Here is a 25,351-nt window from a genome sequence, read left to right as displayed (position 1 = left end):
TGTGAAAGTCCTGGTCTTCAAAACATTACCTATACACAGAGTCAGCACAAATCCTTCCGCAATGGAACTAATGTACAGGTATCAGAAGGCAGTACATGGCCTATAACTGATAGTGGTTTACAGAAACATTAATGAAGTCAACATACCTGTAGGTGACCCTTCCATGATGTGTCCAATGTATGGTCCTTCCCTGAAGATGGGTCTGTTGTCATTCTGATCAATAACAATGATATCTAGAAGGACTGGGCCTTCAATACTTTTGCCGCTGACATCGGTGATTTCAACTTGCAGCTGAAGGAGCGAAGAGATAGGAATAAATGAATTAATTAATTATCATGAAATAAGCAAGGAGCAAGGAAAAGACAAGCTTACATCAGCATTTTTGTGGAACAAGCCACTGGCAAACTGAGTACTTCGGTCACAAGGGAGATTCTTTAGGACTGGGCTAGAAGCAAAAATGGGTTTGAATGCAAGCAACAGAGATTCGTGTGGTGACCCCCATTAGGGAGTTTACCAGTGATTTGCTAAATTTACTAAAGAATGCAGTGAAGGGGAGAAAAAAAGAAACATAATTTGATACTAATGAAGTGAATACTTGCTTAGAATCAGTCCCTTTAACTTCCTTCAAAGGGAAATACACAGTACCATGTATAAAATAAATGTCAAGTTAATTAAATATTAGAAGATATAAATAAGATGATATAAGAAAAGGTAAGAGTAACCCATTGTAGAGTAAATAAATTACCTCCCTCATGAAAGAGTGGAATAAATAACCACAAAATTTGATTCAAGCTCTATGTACTTTGTCCTGAAAAGAAAGATATGAAGGAAATAGCTCTAATGATTATGACTGTTACACCAAGTCACCCCACCACAGCTGCCTTCGACATTTTTTTTATGCCTCCTTGTTGTTTGTTTCATTGTTTGTTTCCTTTTATGTAGCAGAAATGGGAAATTGTCTGTGAAATCAGCAGCCACAATTTCCCGACATGTCAAATTCAACAGCACACACCTCAAAGTCAAGGTGCAGCAAAAATCTAAGGCATGCAATGCAAGATACATTTCTTTCCATTTGTATGGCACGTGGCTTTTATTCCAATGTAACAAACTGCTATCTCAGCCATGAACACAGAGAGAAAGTAATAACAGGGATTCATTGCAATGCCTATTTCTGCATCCAAGCTATAAGAGTATTAACCACTTTTGGCACTAAAAGCGGGGAAAGCAAAAGGACCAATCAGATCAGGGTGGGATTTTGGCTAAAGGGTATCAGAAACAATTCTGTGTTAACTGATACACAACGCTTCTGAACTAAATGTTTGGGATTTCTAGCAAAAGTTGTTGAAATAGCTTCACTAGCCTCAAAAGCTACATAACATGTATTCTTGGGGAGAAAAAAAGAAACTACTAAATTGGTCCATGGTGGCCAGAGCCAATGGTTTTTTTTTCCTTTTTGGCAAAATGGAATAATGAAAATATTATGATAGAAAACTATCCATCTGATGTTCCTTACTGTGAAGGGTATTGTGTGCTTATGAACTGTGTTTGCTTAGCAGCTGAGGGCTGAAACAATGCATGACATGTACTGTGTTGTAATGAATTGTGCCATTTTGAAAGATTCCACTCTTAAGTAATAAACATTCTTCACAAAACCTTCGTAACCTCCAGCACTCAGTAAGCCTTTCATTCAGGGTCCATTTTCAGGTTTTCCTTTCATATCAACCCTGCTTAACACACATGACAATCTATCAGCTATTACTAGTACAACAAGTTCTCAGAAAATAACCTGCCGGTGTTTATGTTGTGGGCTCTAGGATGCTAATTGGATTTTCAGTTGAGAAGTTAAGAGTTCAAATAGACTGCTTCTTGGTGACATTTTTGGTTACAAAGTGTTGCTGTCTTTTGGAAACAGACAGCTTGCAATGAAAGGAAAAAGGACCCAGAATCTCTTTGGCATTATACATATATATTAGCTAAACTCGGAAGCATGGTAACTATAATGCATAGCTATTAATTTCATGATTTGTCCTTGTTCCATTGTCAGTTCCTAATATAATTTGCATCTGATGCTAAATTCAGCCCTTGCCTATATCACTTTAACCCAAGGTGCAAAAGACTCCACTGAAAAATTATATCTAGAGCATTGCTCAGGGCATTGATCAGAATTGGTCGGACTCACCACAGTTGTCAATAATGTGCAACCTATGAAATCTTGGACTGACACTAAATTTGGCCTCCCCAGTCATAGTCCCATTTCCTTGATGAGAGTGGTACCCTCCTCCCATTGTAGCTGAATCTCACTCCACTCCTTTGATATCTCACCACAACTTCTGATTTAAAAATATATATATATTTTCCAATGTGCTGAATATTCATCTAAACCCACAGATCTATCCCATGCTTGTATCTCAGGTAAATTCAGGTAGTATTCACAGTGACAGAAGGAGCTCTTCTAGGTAATGGTAAGGGTACGTCTACACAGCAACTTTATTTTGAAATAACTACAGTTATTTCCACTCAGCTGGGCCCCAGCTGGAGAGGAAAGGGGGCGGGGTGCTGACGTACACGGCCAGGGGGTGTGGCCGTGTATGTCACTGCCCCCCCCTTTCCCTCCCGCCATGGCGCTGAGTGCTGCACCCCTCAGCCGGGCCCCAGCGGGGGAGCAAGTGGCGGCAAGCGGCCGTTTAGGGTTCCCATCCATGGGGAGCGTGGACCCCAAACAGCCGCTTGCCGCCGCTTGCTCCCCTGCCTGGGCCCAGCTGAGTGGCTCAAAACGCCATGGCGGAAGGGGAAGGGGCTGGGGCACTGACGTACATGGCCAGGGAGTGTGGCCGTGTACGTCAGCGTTACAAATGCACAGATACTGGGCTACTATATTTTCAAAATAGGGGGCCTCCAGCCTTTCCCAGGGTGCCCTGGTGGCTACTCTGGGCACAACCAAGAACACTTCTCTCCCTCCCCTCCTCCCCCGAGCACTTAAAGGGGTAGACTCTGGCCACAGTGCCTGTGCCAGCTCCAAGGCTGCCAGCCCAGAGCCAGTGCCAGCCAGCCCTCCACCGCTCCCCAGGACCAGTCTGCCAGCTCCCTGGAGCCTGACAGGGGATGGAAAAGGCAGGCACCTGCCTGGTGCAGTGCAGAGATCAGGAATCTAATTCAGGTTTGTGGGGATGCTTCCAACATCCATGATCTCCACACTAAATGGAGGTACGTGGCCGTCTACCGGCGGATGGCTGCCAGCCTGGACACCAAAGGCCACATGCAAACCCAGGAGCAGGTTGAGGTTCTCATGAAAATAAAGGAGCTGCAGCAGGCATATGCGAGGGCCACAGGGGGCAGCTCCCAACCAGGGACAGACCCAGACCCCTGCCCCTATTCTGATGCCATGGACCGCATCCTGGGGGGGCAGGACGATCCGTGCCCCCCAGGTGGTTATCGACCCTGGGGCAGAGTTTGCTGCCTCCTGCTGCTCCAGCCCTTGCTGCCTCCCCAGCTACCGCTCCTCCTCCCGGATGCCACGGCCCCCGCACTCGCAGTGCTGGGAGACAGTTGGGCTGGCGAGACTCCCAACCCTGAGCCCTGAGATTCTCCTCCCCTTTCCTCCCCGTGCCAGCTTCCTCCTACCAAGTTTCCCCCTCCCCTCTCCCAGCTTCCCTCTTCCCCTCTCCCACCGTCTTTCCCCAGTCTCACCTCAGTTTCATTCCCCCCGGCCACCCCAGTTTTGTTCAATAAAGAGGCTTTGCTGTAATGAACACAAGTGTCTTTTATTGTACAGCAGGAAGGGGGGTTAGGGAGGCGTAAGTGGAAGGACCTGAGGGAGGAATGAGGCAAAAGCCCCCAGTGGGGCACACCAGGGAGACTGTTACTGCCTGTAGAACGTGCTGCTAGGCTCACAGCAACACGTCCAGGAGAAGCACCAGAGTGCCCAGGGGCGGCTCCAGCTCCATGCTGCAGAGTCCTGTGGTGTCCTGAGTGAGGGCAACCAGAGCATGTAAAGAAAAAAATGCTTTGCTGTCCCTCAGCAAGGTAGGCAAGCAAGCACGGAAACCTTAGAACCAGCTGTCCGGGGGGAGGAGGAGGGAGGGGTTCCCTTTAAGCACAGGTCTCAGATAGCCTCAGGCAGCAGCCACACAAGGTAACTCCTGACCTGATGCCCTGCCAGAACCAGTTCCAGATGGCCTTAAATGTGATTCAGCATCCTATCAGTGCGGACGCACTATTTCGAAATAGCAAAACGCTATTTTGAAATGCATTTTGTGTCTAGACATGTTATTTCAAAATAAGCTATTTCAAAATAAGATATTTTGAAATAACACTGTAGTGTAGACATATCCTTATGGATTTTAAGGCCACAATGATTTTGTTTTCAGGGAAGCATTTGGATTAATTTTCTTTCCACCTGTCTAGAGCTGTTTCGTGTATCATTCCTTGCCTTCTTCGGTCCATCCTTGCCAGTATCCACAACCTCTTCATTTCCTCCTCCCTCACTTGTTTTCATACTCTCCTCCTTGCAATCCCAATCTTAGTTTGCAAAGCCCTCAAACTCCACTATATGATTCACGCGGCCCTCGAAATCTCCCCCAGATCAGTCAATCATCTTCCACTCACCTAACATTTTAGAAGTTAGAAGGGGAGTTATAAAGTGAACAAAAATATTGTGTCAACATCTGGGCTCTCCGGGCAGTCTATCTTATCTGTTTCTGTCTTTTAGAATATGAACTCCACAGTCCAGACATTGTCTATTGTGTGTGTTCTCTGATGTCTGAATGTATTGTCATTGTTACCCCAGAATTTGACATTCCTATGTGTACCCCAGAACTTGACAGTACTGCAGTCAGTTTTTTTGTTTGTTCAGCCACTGCCAGCTGAAAACCAAACATCACACAGCTAGGAATAATCGTAGGCCTTGGTGAGACAAGGCCAGACAGCTGCCTAGCTGCAGTTTGTTAATGAGAATGGGAGGATAGGGCAGAAAGTTATGGGAGGAAAGTGGATAGTGACCTTGGTTTGAGATGCCCCTGACATATTGTTGTTATTGTCTAGAAATAGTAGAAATGGTCTGAGATAAAGTTTGTTGAATGTATGAGAACTGGTGACCCACAGAAGCAATTATGCTGACCCAATAGGAGTCACTCTGTTTTGTTAAAGTTAGCTATAAAAATGTAGGTAAACGTAAATACCTCACAGTAGTCTGAAAGAGTTATTTTGGTACATGAAAATAAAAAAATGGAAGGATATAGTAAGATACACACTGTTACAAATACACATGCCCAAACAATGCATTACACATGCTGGTGTGCATGCACAGATCAGGTAGTGACACAAGCAGTCTGGTCATTGTATGTTCTAGTTCTGCCTACAGAAATGGCACAGGGATACCTGGTTTTGCATTCCTTGAAATCTCCCTTACACATTACAGCCAGATAAGGAACCATGGTGAGATGCTGAAGAATCAGAAGTTATAAAGAGGAGGTAGCCAGACCTTTCTATTGAGTGGGAGAAGATGACTGGTGAGATTAGATCCACCTTCTATCCATGCATGTGACTGAGCCCTGCCATTCATTTTTTTCTCCCTTGACATATCCAAGGTCAGCCATGAGAAACAGCAATGAGGACTTCAGAGACACAGAAACTATCTTCACCAGGGGTGGGCAATGATTTTTGATGGGGGGGGGGGCATTCGAAGAATTCGATAAGTGGTCAAGGGCTGCACGCTTCCATTATACTAAAGAAGAGGTATGGGATCTGAGATGAAGATTGGGTGCAGAAAGGAGCTCGTGGTACAGATTGAAGTGCAGGAGAAGGTGTGGAGTCTGGGAGGGCATTTGGGTGAAGGAAGGAGTTGTGATCTGGGGCAGAGGATTGGCACGCAGGAGGGGAGGGGGTTCAGGGACCAGGTGTGGGTATGGGTATTGGTGCAGGACAGGATTCTGACCTGGAAGAGCAATTCAGGAGGGGGGTGCAGTGTTTAGGAAGGGGTTGTAACCTGGTACAGGGGCGCAGGAGTAGGAGCACAGGTTTGGGGGTAGAGGCTGGGGTGCCAGGTGAAGGCTCTGGCCAGGAGGCGCTTATCTAGGCATTCCCCAGCCATCAGCCCAGCAGGAGCCTCAGGAAAGCTACCTGCTTTCCAAGCCCCTGCATGCCTCTCAAAGCGGATTGCTGCAGGGACCAGAGCCCTCTGCATGCTGCATGTCCCTGGGGGGATACTTGACATGTTGCCTGAGCCGGAAGCCTGGGCCAGGCAGCTCCCATTACCCATTTTCTGGCCAATGTGAGCTGTGAGATTGTACTGTGGGTAGAGGCAGCACACAAAGCCCACCCCTCTCCATTCCAGCCAGAGATTTGCAGAAAAGCACATGTCTCCACCCCTCCAGCAGCCATCTGCTTTGAGAGCCGTGACAAAGCACGGAAAGCAGTGAGCCTACACAAGGCTGCCACTGGACCATGGATGGTGGAGGGCCATATCTGGTTGTTTGGTAGGCCATATTTTGCCAACCCCTCAGCTTCACCCACTTCACCTCTCCCTGCTTAACTAATCTATGAGATAAACCAACTGAAACAAGGACTTGAGTACCAAAGTTTCCACAACCCTCTTGTTACCCTCCCAGAAGACAGCAGTGGCCACGGGCTTGAGAGTGTTTTGAATGTTTTGTTTAGTCTGATCATTTATTCTCACTCACGGTGCATGATATTGGTAAGTTATTTATAGGCTAGCGATGAAACCTCCTGGGACAGGATTAGGTCAGCATTCTAATTTGTTTGTTAAGACGGATGACTTATTATCTTATCTCAGTGCATTCTGCTATGCTTGTATGCACATTTCACTTTTATATTGTACTATGATGGGTGTGAGTGGGAAAAGCACAATATTTGTGCTTGGAATGGGCTATTTGCTCCCACAAAATACTCCAGAGCCTCTGAGCACTGCCAGAGTCCATTTTACTGGCCTCTTTTAGCCCTGTCTTGATTTGGATGCCTTCTAGTTGGATGCCATTCATGTAAACCCAATGCACCCTTGCCATGGTTTACAATATATATTGTTTAGGGGCAAAGGAGTCAGCAAATGTACACATCTCCTGGTGGCTCTTCCTTAGCTTCACCACTGGCCTATGCAGAATGAGATGTTTCATGGAGAGCACTTAATCTTCACTTTCCAAGACTTATTTAACATTAGCGCCTAAAGTCAATTTCATGTGGCAGAGTTTTTAACCTTTTCTATAACCTGACCCATATTGTGTTTACCGGTGCCCTGGAGAAAAGCTGCACTGCTGTGTTATAAACTGTGTCACTGCACAGGACTAACCCAAAAATGAATAACATATCACATGTCCCTGGTTCCTTTAGAGCTTGAATCCTCTCTCCAGACTGATTCTGCCTGTCAGCCCTGTTGTTCCTCCTGTCCCTCCTTCCGCCTTTTTTTTTTTTTTTTTTTTTTTTTAAATATCGGTAGTTTATTTTATTGGGTTAAAATGTTTTGCAAGCAATTGCTGGTGATAAGGCCATGACAAGGTGCAGTAGGTTTGGGGCGTTATGGGAAGGTGACAGTAGGAGAAACCTGGTGAAAATCAGTTTCTTGGTTTGTGCTTCCTTTACCATGATCCAATGGCTGGAAGTTGAAGCTAGACAAACTCAGACTGGAAATAAAGCATCAATTGCTGGTGGTACCAATGACAACTTTTAATCGATTTTGGGGTTTTGTTCCTAATGGACATGCTCTTAGAACTATTTTTGGGAAGCTGAATATATAGGAGGTCAGATTAGATGCTCGCAATAGTCTCTTCTGGCATGGAATCTATGAACCTTCAAAAGCAAGATTCCAAGTGGCTCTGCATATCCTATCTCACAGTGTCAAAAAAGTACATAACTCAGTGGGAAAGCCAAGCATTAAAATAGGTTCATAAAAAAACCAACCAAACAACCCCAGCTGGTTTTATGCAAGATACTACCACGCCAACACAGAACTTGGCAAGTTACCTACATACCCGCTGATGGGGGGGGGGCAAAGGGGGCAGTTGCCACAGGGCTTGTGACTCAAAGGGGTCTGAAGTTCCTAGCCGCCAGCACAGGAATGTCATGCAATGCATTCTGGGTGGCTCAGAGGACTGCCCTTTCCTCCTGAGGTCCCACTTCTTCTCCTCCCACCCCGCTACCTAGCATATGTTTTTTCAGATGTTCCATTCTTCCCCAATTATCAATAACTAAGGAGGGAAATGGACGCGTGTTATTTTTGTTTATAACCAGTATCCCTTTCAAGGTGAAAGCATAAGATTGAGAAGGCTTCTTTTAATACAAGGATCCCAGCCACGTTGTGAGGTCATGGGGATCAACACTTATCCCACATACCAACCACAACAGTTCTTACTTGACTTCTACTTGAACTCATGTACAGATTATGGTGGATTTCTTTACTCTCTTTGTTCAGTACATACCTTGATTGAAAACTGACCTGTTTCTTTTCTCATCACCTGAGGTTGCTCTCTAAATGATAGCCCATAACACATTGCTTATGACTCGGTATTACCATCACTCTCTACACATGGTGCTAATGTTCCAGAGAGTTGGGCAGGTGCTTAAACGCTGTCTTGGCTGCCAATGAAAATAATGCACTGGCTATTAAGCAAGTACAGAAGCCTTCTACTCTATTCTTCAATCAGCTCTCACCATGATAGTTAGGGTATAGATAGCTAGAGAGAAAGGCAGATAAGCAGAGTATCAAACTCCCAAAACTCCTGGTAGAGTCAGTAGGATCTGGGGGTGTTCAGAGCCTCTGGAAATCAGGTCCAGTCAGTGCTCACCGCCCTAAAGACTGGGAGGCTTTGAAGTTGTGGCTCAAGATAGGAGTAAAACACAACTTCCAACAAAATAACTGTAGCCAGACAGACCAACCCCCCGTATCCTCCATCTTATTTGCCTCTCTGAAGCATACAGGGCAGAGAAGGAGCAGTAATATCAGCATAGTCTATGCTGGCTCATCTGATCCTGAGGAGCTGAAAAAACAGATATGTGGAGAGAGAGAGCGATTAAGTCAATAAGCTGGCCTCGAGGCTGCGAGAACTGCCCCGGCTGGCACCCATGTTGATTCGAACACACACACAGTCCCTGGGAGAGGAATTTCCCACTGAGAAAAGAATCCCCAGTAATTCCAGTTTAGTTATCTCTCTTACAAGTGTAAATTAAGTTCACAACTCCTTTGCAAGAACTGGTCTCACAAAAGGCAGACCAGCACTATTTGGCATCACAGATAAGAAAGAGAAATACGTGACCCAAAATGGGTATAAAAGATGGGTCCAGCACACACTCACTTTGAGTGTCATTCTACCCTCTACCTGCTGGTCGGGTTAGGTGTTTGACCTCCCAAAGTTCTATGGGGACGCCCACCTCGTATTTTCGTCTTTCCTAGGAATTGAGGGACTGGCCCTGGCCTGACATGCTGGAGTCGAGAGGCACAGAAGGGGGTAAAAATTGTACCTGGATGTGGTCCTCTGTCTTAAGTGTATACATAGAAAGAGTAAGCTGTTACTTGGTACCATTATTTCTATTTTTCTATCTTTATCTTCTTTGTAACCATTTTTAAGATCTATATTTTGCTAGCAGTTAAGAAATAGAACAATAGCCATTGCAACCATATGATTTATAAGCTTCCTCGATAAATCTGTAACTGTTTAAGCTTTAACCTGACTCCTTCAGTTGCTCTAACAGAACCAAGCACAATTTAAAAGAACTTCAGCCGGTCTTAAGGGACAGATATAGGGAGCCTTGACCGTCGGCTGACAATAACACTTGCAATCAGTGACCTTTGTTAAACAAACAGATAGGCTTGTCCAAATCAGCAAACAGCACTAGGGCTCTCTAAAGCTATTTATATTATTACAAGGAAAACTGGAGAGAATGATTATCCTTTAGATGTCTGAACTTGAAAAGTCTTTGTGCTCAGACTGGCAAGCTTCTTTCTCACACTCAAGCCTAGTCCCACAGCCTCAGTGTTAAGGAAGGTACATGCAGACCACATCCAGGCAATCTAAAGTCAGGTGTCTTTATTAGAAATAAGATAGGTCACAGACTAGGACTGGGCCTTTGTATATGGATCCGGGTTTTGGACTAAAGTCCCAAGCCTGGGTGAGAAATGCAGGGCAGAGTTTAACAGACCAAAAGAAGAGGGAGAGGTTTCAAAGCAATAAATGCAAACAGTATGGTTTGGATCATAGAGACTCCCTTGAGACTGTCACGTGATGCGCTGATCATACCACTGAGCCCACCTGCCTGCCCACTCTGAGCCCACCACTCTATCCTGCTGGGCCAGAAGCTCTGGTCTTCCCCAGGAAAGGAACAGAATTGAGGTAACAGCCCCACAGAAGAGTAACACAGACACTATTAACAGCTCAGTTCTGGCAGGGCTCAGTTACAGGGACTTACAAGTACCAGGAGCACAGCCTCAAATAAATCCATCTTACTCCGAGTATAAGTTTTACACAGAGAAAGCTCAGAGTTTGCTCTCTTTAATAATGAATGAGAGATATGCACAGCTATTGCTCCCCCCCAGGTAACCATTATTTACACTGGGTTTGATCATAAACAAATGTGTTTTTATCAAGTATAAAAAATGGGATCTAAATGGTTGCAAGTGATGACAGACAGATCAAAGTAAGTTACTAAGCTAAAATACACTAAGAAAAATTGTCACAAAATGTAATTTCTTGCCCTAGTCCTTATTATGGGCACAATTCCTCAAGCCAAAGTTGATCATTTCTATGACCCGGATCTAACGGTTTCTCTCCATTAGTGTTCTTTTATGTTCAGGTCTTTTCATGTGTCCTCAGGTGGAGGAGAACAGTTTGTAAAGTGAGATGAAGACCAACACTGATTACTTCTCATTCCTTAAATAGAATTTCCCCAAGGTGGGAAACTGTTGTTCAATTCCTCCTCTCCCCACCTCGGAAGAGTACAAAATTCAAGATGGATTCCAGCACCAGTTGGCATTGTCACCTGTCTTTGTAGGATCAACCACAGCTTAGGCTTACACAAAAATAAAACCATTCACAGACCATTCATTGTCTTGAACACCAGGCCATTATGTTCCTTGAGTATCACTAATGGCTTTCACTAGAAGACCTAGATTAATATGCAAGTTTAACTTCGTATTTCTAACTTCACGGACGAGAAAGATTCATGCATGCAAACAGAATATATGCATTCAGATGATCACAAGCCCTGTTTTGCATAAAGCATATTTCAGTTATGCATATTCACGTTCAAAAACATATTTCCAAGAAAAAATAAGGGGAGTATAGCCTCACAGTAAATTTCAGGCAATAACAATTTTTAATCTGAGTTTTACAAGATAATTACCTCTCAAAACTCCCCCTTTCAAACATGACCGCTTAATCTGCTTTTTGAACTTGTCTTCAAACTTCCCCCTCCATAGATGAAGTGAGAGCCTCTCAGCTTCAGCAGTAAAAAAGAGGTCCAAGACAGAACATCAATTGTGAAATTAATCTTGGAGAGAAAGTTCTGCCACTCAAAGTGACTCCATCATCTTGATTTTAATAATGACCGTATTGCACAGGATTTGTAAAAGATACATACTTAGATAACATCCATGAGATGTTAATCCTATAAACTGCTTCCCCATCGCCTTTCGCAAAGCATGGAAAAAGCTTGTGACTGTGGTGTGCAACTATTTATATTTATATTTCAATCTTTATTTTGGAGGCATCTAACTCATTTCACAGAGTATTTGCAGTGCCCATCAAGACTGCCCGTTATCCTACCCTTGCTTATTTTGTGCTTAGAACTTTTTGGTCAGTTCATCCAATGCCAGGAGTCTAGTTATGTTTATCATAGAGATGGCACAGTCCATGAAGCTTCCCTATCACTATTTTTCATCTCAAATTCTCAATCATCTGCAGCCCTGCTCCAAGAATTCACACAGCGTGACTGAATACATTGGAAAGTCAACTGGTGAGGCAGTTTACATACCCCTTCTTGACTTTCCTGTTCCAAAACTTAGAGTATGTCTAGACTATATGCCTCTGCCGACTGAGGCACATAAATTAGACATACCGACATAGTCAATGAAGCGGGATTTAAATATCCCCCACTTCATTAGAATAAAATGGCCACCACGTTGTGCCGGCTCACTGTTTGTCGGCATGAAGTGGCAGTCAAGTCAGGGATTGGTCAGCAAGGAAAGCCTTTGCTGACCGATCCTGTAAACCTTGTTGCACAAGGCATAAGGGATCGATCGGCAAAGGGTTTCCTTGTCGACCAATCCCCATCTTGACTGCCGCTCCGTGAAGACAAACAGCTGAGCTGGCACAATACGGCGGCCATTTTTATTCTAATGAAGCAGAGCATATTTAAATCCCCACTTCATTGACTATGTCGGCATGTCTAATTTACATGCCTCAGTCGGCAGAGGCATATAGTCTAGACATACTCTTAGAGACAAATACTTGAGTATTTTAAATCCAATATAAATCTCAATTTGCATCAGTGAATCATATTGATTCTTTGCCTTGGATAGTTAAATCTCATTAAAATAGGCTAGGTCCACATTGCAGAGCTATTTTGGGATACCTCCGGTATTTTTAAATATCTATTCCTCATCTTAAGAGCAACCCCTTATATTGAAATATAACAGGCTCGCTATTCCGATGTCCCTGTAAACCTCATTGCACGAGGGTTAAGGGACGTTTCAGAATAGCACTTTATTTCAAAATTTGGAGCTGAGCAGACAGTGCAAATTGCGTCCCTTATTTTGAGGTAAGGGTGCTGTGTAGATGCACTCATAGATGCTTCCCTTCACTTACTATAACCATGGTAAATTTTCAGATTGGAGAGGGGTAACTAGTGGTGTACCCCAAGGGTCAGTCCTGGGACCAATCCTTTTCAATGTATTCATCAATGATCTGGAGAAAGGGGTAAGCAGTGAGGTAGTAAAGTTTGCAGATGATACCAAACTGTTTAGGATAGTCAAGACAGAAGCAGACTGTGAGGGACTCCAAGAAGATCTCGCCAAACTGAGTGATTGGGCAACAAAATGGCAAATGAAATTTAATGTGGATAAGTGTAAAGTAATGCATATCGGGAAAAATAACCCCAACTATATGTACAGTATGATGGGGGCAAATTTGGCTACGACAAATCAGGAAAGAGATCTTGGAGTTATTGTGGACAGTTCTCTGAAAACTTCCACACAGAGTGCAGCGGCGGTCAAAAAGGCAAATAGGATGCTAGGAATTATTAGGAAAGGGATAGAAAATAAGACCCAGAATATCTTACTGCCCCTGTATAAAACTATGGTACGCCCACATCTTGAATACTGTGTACAGATGTGGTCTCCTCACCTCAAAAAAGATATTTTGGCCTTGGAAAGGGTTCAGAAAAGGGCAACTAAAATGATTAGGGGTTTGGAACGGGTCCCATATGAGGAGAGGTTAAAGCGACTGGGACTTTTCAGTTTAGAAAAGAGGAGACTGAGGGGGGATATGATAGAGGTCTATAAAATCATGAGTGATGTGGAGAGGGCCGATAAAGAAAAGTTATTTATTAGTTCCCATAATAGAAGAACTAGAGGACACTAAATGAAATTAATGGGTAGCAGGTTTAAAACTAATAAAAGAAAGTTCTTCTTCACACAGCATGTAGTCAACCTGTGGAACTCCTTTCCAGAGGAGGCTGTGAAGGCTAGGACTATAATAAAGTTTAAAGAGAAGCTGGATAAATTCATGGATGTTAGGTCCATAAAAGGCTATTAGCCAGGGGATAAAATGGTGTCCTTGGCCTCTGTTGTCAGAGGCTGGAGAAGGATGGCAGGAGACAAATCACTTGATCATTGTCTTCGGTCCACCCTTTCTGGGGCACCTGGTGCTGGCCACTGTCGGTAGACAGGATACTGGGCTAGATGGACCTTCGGTCTGACCCACTACGGCCGTTCTTATGTTCTTATGCCAGCAGCTACATTTTAATATAGCTCCCAAATATTATCACAAATTTAGCAGGTTTATGTAACAACCATATAAACAACGAATCTGATTTCAGTGTGCTATTCTGTTCTGTCTGCTACCTGTCAATAGGTTATTATATAGGTTCTTATATTGTGAGGATCAGCATAGTATCTAAGCACCTTTTTCCAGTAGTGCATTAAGCAATATGGCTAACAGCGAAGTGACAAAGAAGGTTCATCCTGGCCATCATGCTGTACTATCATTAGGCCTCTGATATATGTCACCTCAAAGAATGGTTGTTCCAAGTCACCAATTGGACTTGCCTTCTCCTTTAGCCAGAAGTGGTAGATTCTGTGTTGTCACATTGTTCCCCTTTCATTTCTCTGCATTCAAACGTCAATGTCTCTTGTTGGGGCTGCCATTCAATCTATGGCCTTATGGTAATATGATGAGGTCAGGTTAGTTGGTCTTTATTTCTACATTTAGAAGGCCTTTTTCTTTTCAAACCTTTCATTGGTAATTCCAGTTTCCCTTCATCCTCGGTTAGAGATAACTACATCATCTGGTGAAGTGGGTTTTACCCACAAAAGCTCTCATACATTTTTGTTAATCTCTGAGATGCCACAGGGCTACTCATTGCTTTTAAAGTTACAGGCTAACACAGCTAACACGGCTATTCCACTGAGACTACAAAACGAAAGCTTATTACGGGTTCATTCTTCTAGGCAGTGCTGTGCATCTTTGCCCATCAATGAAAGGCGGCCATTTTTTAGCGGAAGCACAAAATCTCTTTAAACCAACTGCAGATGGACTGAGGGGATAGATGTTGCAGAACAACAACCTCTATACCCATTGAAACTCCAATTAGAATTACACTGGCAGAATTTGACAAGGAAGATGCAGTTAAGAATCCTAGCCCTGTAAAAGCACCAAGGTATTTGTATGCCTAAAAGAGGCTACATCAGCACTTCCATCAATAGAGTGCACTCAAACATCTTAACAGTGCATTGTTTTCAATAATAATTTAGTACTGAAGAATGATTCCCACTGAATCAGTAACACCAATGCTTGTAATACCCTCCATTTCCTTGGACAATATGTATACTAATGCTATATTTATTGAATGTCTACATAGAGGATGTTTCTTAGTTTTATTTAAAACGATTTGCTAAGTGCAGGTTCAGAGTGGAGAAACTTTGTCAGACTAATCTTCAGAGTGTTGGTATATAGTACTCCCCTACTAGGGAAAACCACTTAGCTACCACTGGGTTAGAAAAAGTGATAAAGAACCACTCTACACACTTTAAAGCTCTGTTTAAACAGAGTCTGCATTATCTAGAGGAACAATTCAGGGAAAATAACAGCTTGGACATAAAGAGAGAAGTCACTATATATAGCTTTCAACAAATAATTACTCCAGCTTTTCTACTTGACAAAAATATGAAGAAAACACTAGCTGTTTGTTATACAGTAACAAGAAAAATAAGCTAAAACCATGCTGGTAAGCAACATATTTAGATAACATGGACCACATTTTTCCCTCAAAGATAGTGCCACCAGTTGACAGTTTTATGGTTGCTTAGGTAATGCTAGAGAAGTAATACAATTGTCCCCAATAGGAGAATTTACCCCACATTTCAAAGCCCACATTTAGCATACAGCTACAATGCAGCTGGAGGACTAATTTCCAGCTCAGACAGACATATACTCAGGCCAGGTTTACACTAAATGGGAAAGAGGAATTAAGATATGCAACTCCAGCTACGTTAACTACATAGCTAGAGTTGATGTACCTTGATTTGAGTTTCCTCTCTATCGCCACAGCAGGAGGCCAATGGGAGCAAACACTCACATCAGTTTCCCTTACTTCTCATAGGAGCAGGAGTACCAATGAGGGCTCCCTCTGAGTTCAGTTTAGTGGGTCTTTACTAGACCTGCTAAATCAAACTCAGGAAGATTGATCACATCAGCGTCAATCTTCATCAGTGGCTCTGATGAAATAAGATGCAGTAGCCTGGGCAACAGGAGGGACTAGTTGCCCAAACACATTCCTTGCATTCTAGATGACCATCTATTAGGATGGCTAGCCCAGACTGCCCTCAACATGCCACCATGCTTACCTCACTACTTTTAGAATGTTAAGCTCTACCAAAACTAGCACAAGTACATTTACACAAGCTGGAAACACACTTCCAGCAGCAGCGTGGATGTACCTAGAAGCTGGCATGGATATCTGCAACAAGGACCAAATGTCCATTGGTCTGCCAAACCATCCTTGTGAGCATCCTGATGTGGACTTTGATCATCTTACTAAGTCACCTATCTTCAGAAATTAGGTTACTATTCATAAATAAATTGCAAGGCTGATGGCCTGTTTCCTCAGCCTAGAAAGATCGGTCATATCCAAGTCTCTTTCCAGCCAAATTTTTAGTATTCAAACATAAAGCTTAGGCAAAATACATGCATACAAAAAAGTAGTTCCTCGGGTTACCATAGATCACAGCTCCTAGAGACTGTTCTCCTTGCTTCTCCCCCAAAAGTTCTGCTGCAAAAGCTCATCTCTTATCCAAAGCTCCTCACTCACCTGAGCCAACTGCTGGATTTTATAATCCCGTCTTCCATTCCTATCTGTGTTCGCTAACTGACCAAGATTGACAATTGATGGAACCCTGTTTCAAACATGTATAATTCATTTGTCTTCTAGTGGACACACACGTCATATATGATAATTTTTTGGTTTCACTTCAATCTACTATAGGTACATTACAACTTCGCAAAGTGTCACTCCTGGGGAAAGTGTTTGCAATCAACCTGCACAGTGGTGAGTGCCTGAGTCAATAGAAATTGAAGGCTCAGAGTATCTCTCAGGTGACACATTTTATCTGGCAGATAACAGGCTACTTATGAATTAGTGTTGATTCTGGAAATTAAAAGTTGCAAAGTAGAATATTGCTGCTAATTATAGATACTGTTAAATTTCTCTTCTCTTCCCTCTACTCTTTCATACCCATAAAGGCTCAAGAGAAAGCAGTGTATTTACTTTTATTTTTAGAAAGGTTTCCATCCTTATAATGCGTGTTTTATCTCCATCCTGTTTTGCTGGAAAGACATTATTGCAAGGAAATGTTAAGCACTAGAGAGATGTCTGAATGAAGACTTTTCCGAATGTCTCCCCTAAATTATAGATCATTTTTTCATAACATACAATTACTATAAATCTTCAATCTGTTCTTTTTTCTGACAGTCCTGACACATCGATCTGAGACATGAAAAATATCTTTCTTGATGTCTTCAGGTGGTGAAACATCAGAGAGCTCTTCTTAGAAGAAACAGCTAACAGTTCTGATTACTCATCTTATCCATGAGGACAGAATACTCCATTTTAATTGTTACTAAAATTCTGCTTTGGATAAATAACTCACTAATTATAATTTTTTTCATCTCCTTTTCTTCTTCTTCTTCTTCTTCTTTTTTTTAGTAATATCTGTGTTATACTGGCATAAATGGCTGATGGATTATCTCACAAATAAAACATTTGAAATCTGCTGTAACTAACAGAAATAACAGGAACAATAGGATAGTCTACAAAAGGCTGATAAATGCTGCAGCCAGGTTTATGGGAAAACTAGTAAAGTTCTTAGGAAAATAGAATAGTAAAAGATATAAACATTTTATTTGACCATATTCCTGCTATGACTGTTGTAATTTTCCATAGAATAAATATATATGTCTGTCATCTTATGCAAATATGCTTACATTTCCCTGTAGCAGAGGGAAAGAGTTTATAAGCGTTAATATTTATCAACATGAATAAACAGAAACCTCTAAAGATTTGAAAACTCTACGGATTTCACAGAGTTAGAAAAAACTATTTAAAATAACAGAATAACATTGAACTTGCTATAAAGGCTTCAGTTTAAAGGCTGGTCTCAAAAACACTGTAAGTTGGATTTGCTGTTACATGATGAAGGGTACATCTACACTAGCCCCCTAGATTGATCTAGGGAGGCTAATGAGGGCGACCGGAATTGAAAATCAAGCCCAGGATTTAAATATCCCGTGCTTGATTTGCATGTTCCCGGCCAGTCGCCATTTTAGAAATTGACTAGCCCGAAGTAACTGCCTGCGTCTACATGCGGCAGTGAAACAGGATTCTGGAATAAAGCGCTACATCAAATTAGGTGGTATTCCTTGTAGAATGAGGTACACCACCTAATTCAATTTAGGGCTTTATTCCGGAATCCCGTTTCACTGCCGCTTGTGAACGCGGGCAGTTACTTCAGGCTAGTCAATTTCTAAAATGGCTTCCAGCTGGGAACATGCAAATCAAGTGTGGGATATTTAAATCCTGGGCTTGATTTGCAATTCCAGTTGCCCTCATTAGCCTGCCTAGATCGATCTAGGGGGCTAGTGTAGATGTACCCGAAGGTATTACTAAAGGCATTACAAATGAGAAAAACTTCCAAATGAATCATTCATTTAAATGCTTATCTGTTTCCCCCCATATGGTTTTGATCTTTGTAACAAAAAAAGCAGAAAAAAAATCAGCACATAAAAAGGCGGAGGAGCGGATTGGAGCAAAAAAGAATGTGGGGGGTTTTAACGTGTTGAACATGTACAACTATTATTCAAAACATGTTATTGACCAAATGGGGCATAAATACTGAAACCTTGTCTGACTTCCACCAGTAGCATCAGTATCCATGCCTAGAAAAGAAGTGTGAAGCATTCTAGTTCAAATTCCTAAGAGAAGCTTATATATTTAGAAAACCAGATGATATGTGTGCAAAGCCTTCATACCTCATCCAAAAACCAGAATATTATGTGTGCGACATATGCACTGAAAGGTCAGAAAATAATTGTGGTTTAAATTCTGCACCCTGAAGTCAAGTACAAATTATCAAGTGTGCTAAGTGTCTTGTTTGCAATATCTGGCCCTATAATACTAAATACAAGACAAAATTTTGGAATGTCCATTCTGTTAACTATGTTTTAATTGCATGTGTATAAATTAAGGAGAATTTCAAAAGAGAACAGTGACTCCCACTAGAATTACACAGAAATTAATTCTTCTTTAGGATGAAATCGCTTCAACAGTTACAAATTACTGCTGACTTGTTGATAAAAGTTGCGTGAGCAGAAGAAGTAATTTAACAAAGTCAGTACATAAACAGTCATAGAATCTGAATCTTCATCAGTTTGCATGCCCCCCTTTTTAAAAGAATCAGATAATCATTCAAATAAGGAGAATAAAAGGTCACAGCCAACATCAAAATGTGTCTTCATTATGAAGTGATGCTTAGCACTGACTCCCAAGAAACTAAGAGTAAATGTCAAAATGATGTTCTTTGCTCCTTCTATCTTTACTTACTGAAGGGGGAAAATCTATTTTATTTTTATTAATTAATATTATTCTCTTCTTTTGCATTGTTATGAAATGCTTTTTTGGGTGGAGGAGTGGGGCTGAGATGGGGGAGCAAACAGCATAACATCTTAGCAAGTGAGATGCAAGAAAATGGATTTGAGGGCAAGAAGTTGCACTATCATATAGATTATATTTGAGCTTAGATGCCATTTGACAGAAAACCTATTTTGAGGGGTAAGAGAGAAGAGAGAATGAACACAACAGGACAAAATAATGTGACAGTGTGACGGAAAAGAAAGTAATGGAGAATATCAATCGCTTTTTCCTAGATAGCCTTATCTGTGTTAAGTCAAATCCACTAATGGTTTCCAGAATTGATCTGACTCTGATTCCCTGGGGTTCAAACAAAAATCTATTAACGTGCTGGTAGTAGTGGTGATCTCAAAGCCTACTTAATATAACTCTGTTCAGTTCCTCCACTGACGTTCTTTTCAGTTGCAGCTACTATACAACAATGATCGGAGAGGGGAAAAGGAACCTAAGCCCCCCCCCCACATTTTAAGTTTTCAAACTGTATTTATTAATATCCTACAGGTTGAAGCTCTCTAGTCCGGCACACTCTTGTCCAGCAACATTTGTGGTCCAGCGTGATTTTAGTTAAACAGATGTCCACTTATCATGGATGTGGCCAAGTTTCTCATGGTCCCATAAAGTTTGTTTACAGCCACCAGTCCTGGCTTTCAGTAGTCTGTGCTATTATATAGCTCTAATTTACCCCTACATGTCTTCTAAGCAGTGGAAGTGTTGGTAAAGCTACTAGACAATATTGGCCTTCTGTGGTTCAGCAAATTCTCTGGTTTGGCACCAGTCAGGTCCCAAGGGTGCAGGGCTAGAGAGATTCAACATGTAGTAACATTTAGATGAAAAACACTGGTGAAGGGGTGAATTAACTTGGTCAAGCAAGAGATCTAACTGCACTTCATGATTTTGCATGGCAGCCTGAATTCCATGCTTCATTGTGATCAAACTTATATAAGAGCAAAAGATGGTCAAGTCAGTACAGATGACTTAATTCAATTACTTATTGAGCTGTTTATTTACTATGCTTTTTGCACAACAAACTCACAATGCATTATTGCTTGGCCTTCCTTGAGTTGAGAACTGCAGGAATGTTACCTCGCTGGGAGCTATGTTTTTTGTTCCATAATGGCCCATTGCCTTCAGGTAGAATTAGAAATGTTCAATTCCTCTGAAAAATCAGGCCCAATTTCCTTTTTTGTTTGTTTGTTTTTGTTGTTGGCTTTTTTTGGTTTGTTTTTCCTATTTTCCGATTGGTAGAAATATAGAAGTGCCACCCATGCTGGGCAATATCACTTTCATATTCCTTTCTGTACAGCCAGTCCTAGAAACCTCAGAGTTCAAACCAAAACACACCAAAAACATCCTTAACAGAAACACTCTAGTATATTTGGTTTAGGGAGGTTTTGGTTGGACATTAGCAAAAGTTCCTACCTGTCAGGGTAGTTAAACACTTAAATAAATTGCCTAGGGAGGTTGTGGAATCTCCATCTCTGGAGATATTTAAGAGTAGGTTAGATAAATGTCTATCAGGGATGGTCTAGACGGTGCTTGGTCCTGCCATGAGGCCAGGGACTGGACTTGATGACCTCTCAAGATCCCTTCCCGTCCTAATATTCTATGATTCTATGATTTGCTAGTTTGAGGCACATTTTTGCCAAGTGGCGCTTTTTTCTATCTAGTAATTACTATAGGAATTGCCAAAGAGACCTTAAATTCTAACAGACTAAACTTCCTTACACAAATCTTTAATAATGGACTATAACTCTGTTATGACCTGCTAGATGTCAAAATGGGAACCCACAGGCAGAAAACAGTAAGGCTACATCTAGACAGTGGCAGTGTTCCCTCTAAGCTGCATGGCAATACAGCTTCACAGGTGATATATCAGCCCCGCCCAGTCAGAGTCTCAGGGCTCCATGTATGGGGTGGGGCTATTTCAGGATACTGCATCTTTAAATGTGCCCGTTATTTCAAAATATATTTTAAAATAATGGACCCGCCATTCTGGCGTCCCTGTGATGCTCGTTCCACGAGGAGTAAGGGACTTATTGGAATAGCACTTTATTTAGAAATTTGGCACCGTGTAGATGAGCTATTTCGAAATTACCCTGAAATAAGCTATGCAATTAGTGCAAATTGCGTAGCTTATTTCGAGGTAACGATGCTATGTAGAGTCACCCTCAATGTGCTAACTCACCAATGCCCACTTATTCTAATTTCAGGGGCTCAGTTTTGGGAAATATGCTAACCTGAACTCTACAGGTAAAAAATGCAAAGATGTAAGGCAAAAATGTTCAAGATCCCTGCTAATATGTTTGAGTATGCTAACATTTCTTCCTCTTTAAATTTGGTGATAAAAAATCTAAATAGCAAATCTAATGTATTTATTGTAACATTATTGTCCTAGAAAATACATTTTGCGCATCACTATATATTCTTCTGACTCCAAATGTTGTGGTGGAAGGTAAATACCATTTTCTCTTGGAGCCCAATGTCAAGGACTTTTTTCTTTTTCTTTAAAGACAGCATGAAAAGGGTCTTTTCTCTGAACAAGATCATAGCATGGAAAAACATTTGTAAGAATTATAGAAAATGATGGTGTAAACTTCAGAGAAAAGGGATATTAAATATGAACTACTGTGATTCCTAGAAATCTTACACTTAAATGAACTCAGCTTTTGCTACAAATTCTCTTTTCTGTTTTGTTGATGTTGTTTTCTAAAAAAAACATGTTGAGGTTTTTCTTGCCACATAAAGAACAAAGTGAACGTGCTGGGGTAGTCAAAGTTTGGTCAGGTGTTTAGTTTTCTGAGTCATTGAAAAAAATCAAGATAAGAAACAATCCAATATTTCTATCAGTTACTTCTAGAGATAATTACTGCTGTTTAAAGCAAAATAAGATATTTTTGGAATTAAAACAATGGTATTTACATATAAAGGCATACAATTTAGAACAGGTAGTAATTTTAACTACAGTCCTTTGGCTATCTTTAGTAACACTGATCACATACAAGACATATTTAGCACTTTTAGCACTATCCTGTATTCTTTGGCTACAACAAATTCCCACTGATATCAATACAGGATTAAATCTTAATACACAGGATCAGAACAATGCACTAATGGTCTTTTATATCTTCAGAGCATATTACACACAAATTAATCCATACAAAGTTCCTGTGAAGCAGGCGTCCTACCCATGCTCAGAGAAGTAGAGGGGAAAGCAGATTCAGTAAGCTGGTGCAAATTCATGCAATGAACATCTGGATTTCTCTACTTTGCATTGTTGGGAGACAAGGAGGAACATATTTATTCCTCCAGAAGAACAGGCTTCATCTATATGGTGGTGATTGATAACAGTAGAGTACAAATGCTCTCTGTCAGGATCAATGGGCAAGCACCTAGCCTGGCCTGGACACAGGTCTGGTTTTGACGATGCTAATCTTTGATGAGTATCTTTGATAGATTTCACAATATTTCATAAATCAGGCCCTCACAAGACATGACTGATTTATGAATATTCAAAACAGACAGATATCATCACCCCCAGTTTAATGGTGGGGTGGCATAGGATAATTAACAATCATCTCCATCATTTTTTTAATATTAGGGTATTATCTTGGGGGCTCAAAATATCTGACAGCTTTATTTAGCTAGGAACAGTACATACAAGTTAGTAGGACATGACAGTTTGTATTCCTATATTCACCCTTTTTACAAAACCATGATGGAATTTGTACAAAGTATGCCTTGTGAGGTATTCTTTGAGTAAGTTCTACCTGTTCCAAACTCAATTTGCTGATCATTATTGTACTGATACAATATGGCAACATTGTCAAGTTACAAGATTCTACTGCTTAACCTCACTGAGAAATGCTCTAAGTTGAAGAACACAGGCACAAATCATTTCCTCAAAGACAAAAGCCAAACTAACAACTCAGCTTGGTATCAACACAAGCAAATGGACTATCACTGGGTAAGTGGCCATTCTTCAACAGGAAAAATTGTGTGTGAGAGAAATCTATAGTTCGGGAAAGAAACAGAGGTTCCAATTCTTTCATATCTTCTGTGTTCTAAACCACAGCGGGAGATGATTTTCAAAGAAAAAGATAACTATAAGAAAGGGAAATGGAGTCATTAAAATATTTTTCTTGTTCTCTCTGCCCACGGCACCAATGACACCTGAAGGTTAAGGAAACCCTGAACAGGGAGAGGGGTCTTAGCTGAAAATAGTCCAGACAGTAAAACTTCTTAGCATGTGGTAAGAGACAACTTTACTTTGTATTCACTTACATGATGAAAATAGATATTAATTGTGCTTTGACTTTTATTTTCTTGTAGCCAACTCTGACTTTTAAGTCTCATTATTTGTCATCACCTAAAATCTATCTTTCTGTAGCTAATAAATTTGTTTTATAGTTTTGTCTAAACCCATGTGTGTGTAGATCGATGTGTTTGGGAAACTCCATTTGAGTTTCAAGATTTGTGCATACCATCTTCTCTTCTTGAAATGATGGACTTCTATTGTCCAGGAGGGGGCTGGGCAGTGTAAGATGCACACTATTGGGGCAAAGTCTGGGACTGGGAGTTTGTTGGCATTGCCTTGCAGTGTAATTCATGAGTGTATGACTCACACAATATAGCTGGTATTGAGGTATATGCTGGAGGCTCTTCATGAGTAGGCCAGAAGGAGTGGTTGCTCCCAGAGCTAAGCAGTATAAGAGGTATCCCAGGTTGGAGAATTGAGGGGACAAAGCTGTCCATCTGTCTGGATTGTACTCTGGTAATGTCACAATTCTCCATGCCCCACAAGGTTTAAAATTAAAACAGACAAGACAGAGGCATGGAAAGGAACAGCTGAAGCTCACATAGATGGTCAGAATCTTAGGATTAGACTCCAGGTTGCTTGATTTTCTGGTCCCAGTCCACAATACCGACCAACCAAATAATTTTGGGGACATCGACGTAGCCCATTGATGAGAGCTTCCCAGCTTGGGTCAAAGACTGGAGACTCCTGCCAGCACTCTAAAACCTGCTGTGTAGACAGCTGTGGTTCAGACTGAAGTCCGCAGACTCTTCCCTTGGTTCAGATAAGCTATTTGCTGTGAGCCTTGCAAGCCCAAGCTGGGAGGCTTGGTGCCAAGGGCTGTGTACGCCAAAGGGTCAGATTCTGACAGGCATTTAGGTGCCTAAAAATGCAGATAATCACCTACTGGCATTTTCAAACATCAAAACATTAATCATCTAACTGCCATCCAAAAAAAGCCCCTAAATATCTCTGAATACATCGGAGGCATCATACAACACATTCCAGTCTTTCCAGAGGTCACTTTGTGCTGTTCTAATTTTATTATCCTTCCTCCTTTGGGCCTTTTCTGCAAAGAGTTACCTCTCCTCTTTCTCTAGCACATTGTCCGCCATCGGACTATACTCTACCATGTCCTGTTTTTGTCCCTATTGCAATCTGCCTCAGTTTTTGTCTGTGCTCGGTAATGTGCAACAATCTGCTTTTCATGGACCCCATTCAGCACGCCTTTTTCAAGAAAACAGTATCTCATTTTTCTCAATGTCTCTAAAGACAAGAAAGAACTGAACGCAATATTTGTCATAGAAAGCAGCACAATTCTAATGACTCTTCTCACAAACTACAAACAACACCATCACTTTTAAAATAATGAAACCAGCGTCCAATCCCAAAATAACCTCGATGAGTATTTCAAATATAACTAAAAGGACAGCTCTCAAATCTGTATAGTTGTGGAGTTCTTCAAGTGAAACCATGTGTACTTTAGACAAACAGAAAGCATTATGGATGATCATATAAATACTAATTAAAATCTTCCCATATCACAAGAGAACACATGTTGAGGCTCTCAAAAGAGAGGGCGAGGGAGAGGGGATATCAGGATTCACCCAAGTAATCAAGTCTAATGACCACTAGAAAAAAATGTGAAATTAAAGT

General features: G+C 41.5%; 1 protein-coding gene across 2 annotated transcripts in view; it reads right to left on the bottom strand.

The window, feature by feature from the left end:
* Positions 1-25,351, bottom strand: part of CDH13 (cadherin 13) — a 967,731-nt gene that overhangs the window by 400,422 nt on the left and 541,958 nt on the right. For both annotated transcript variants that reach the window (XM_075939988.2, XM_089781523.1), the window contains exon 6: positions 147-291. In XM_075939988.2, coding sequence (XP_075796103.2) covers positions 147-291 — 145 coding nt within the window. The remainder of the gene's footprint in view (positions 1-146; positions 292-25,351) is intronic.

Source organism: Pelodiscus sinensis, chromosome 12 (genome assembly GCF_052426305.1).
Source record: "Pelodiscus sinensis isolate ZL-2025 chromosome 12, ASM5242630v1, whole genome shotgun sequence".
Classification (NCBI taxonomy): Eukaryota; Metazoa; Chordata; order Testudines; family Trionychidae; genus Pelodiscus; species Pelodiscus sinensis.
The sequence above is the reverse complement of the archived record's forward strand: the minus strand, read 5'-3'. Positions and strand labels throughout refer to the sequence as shown.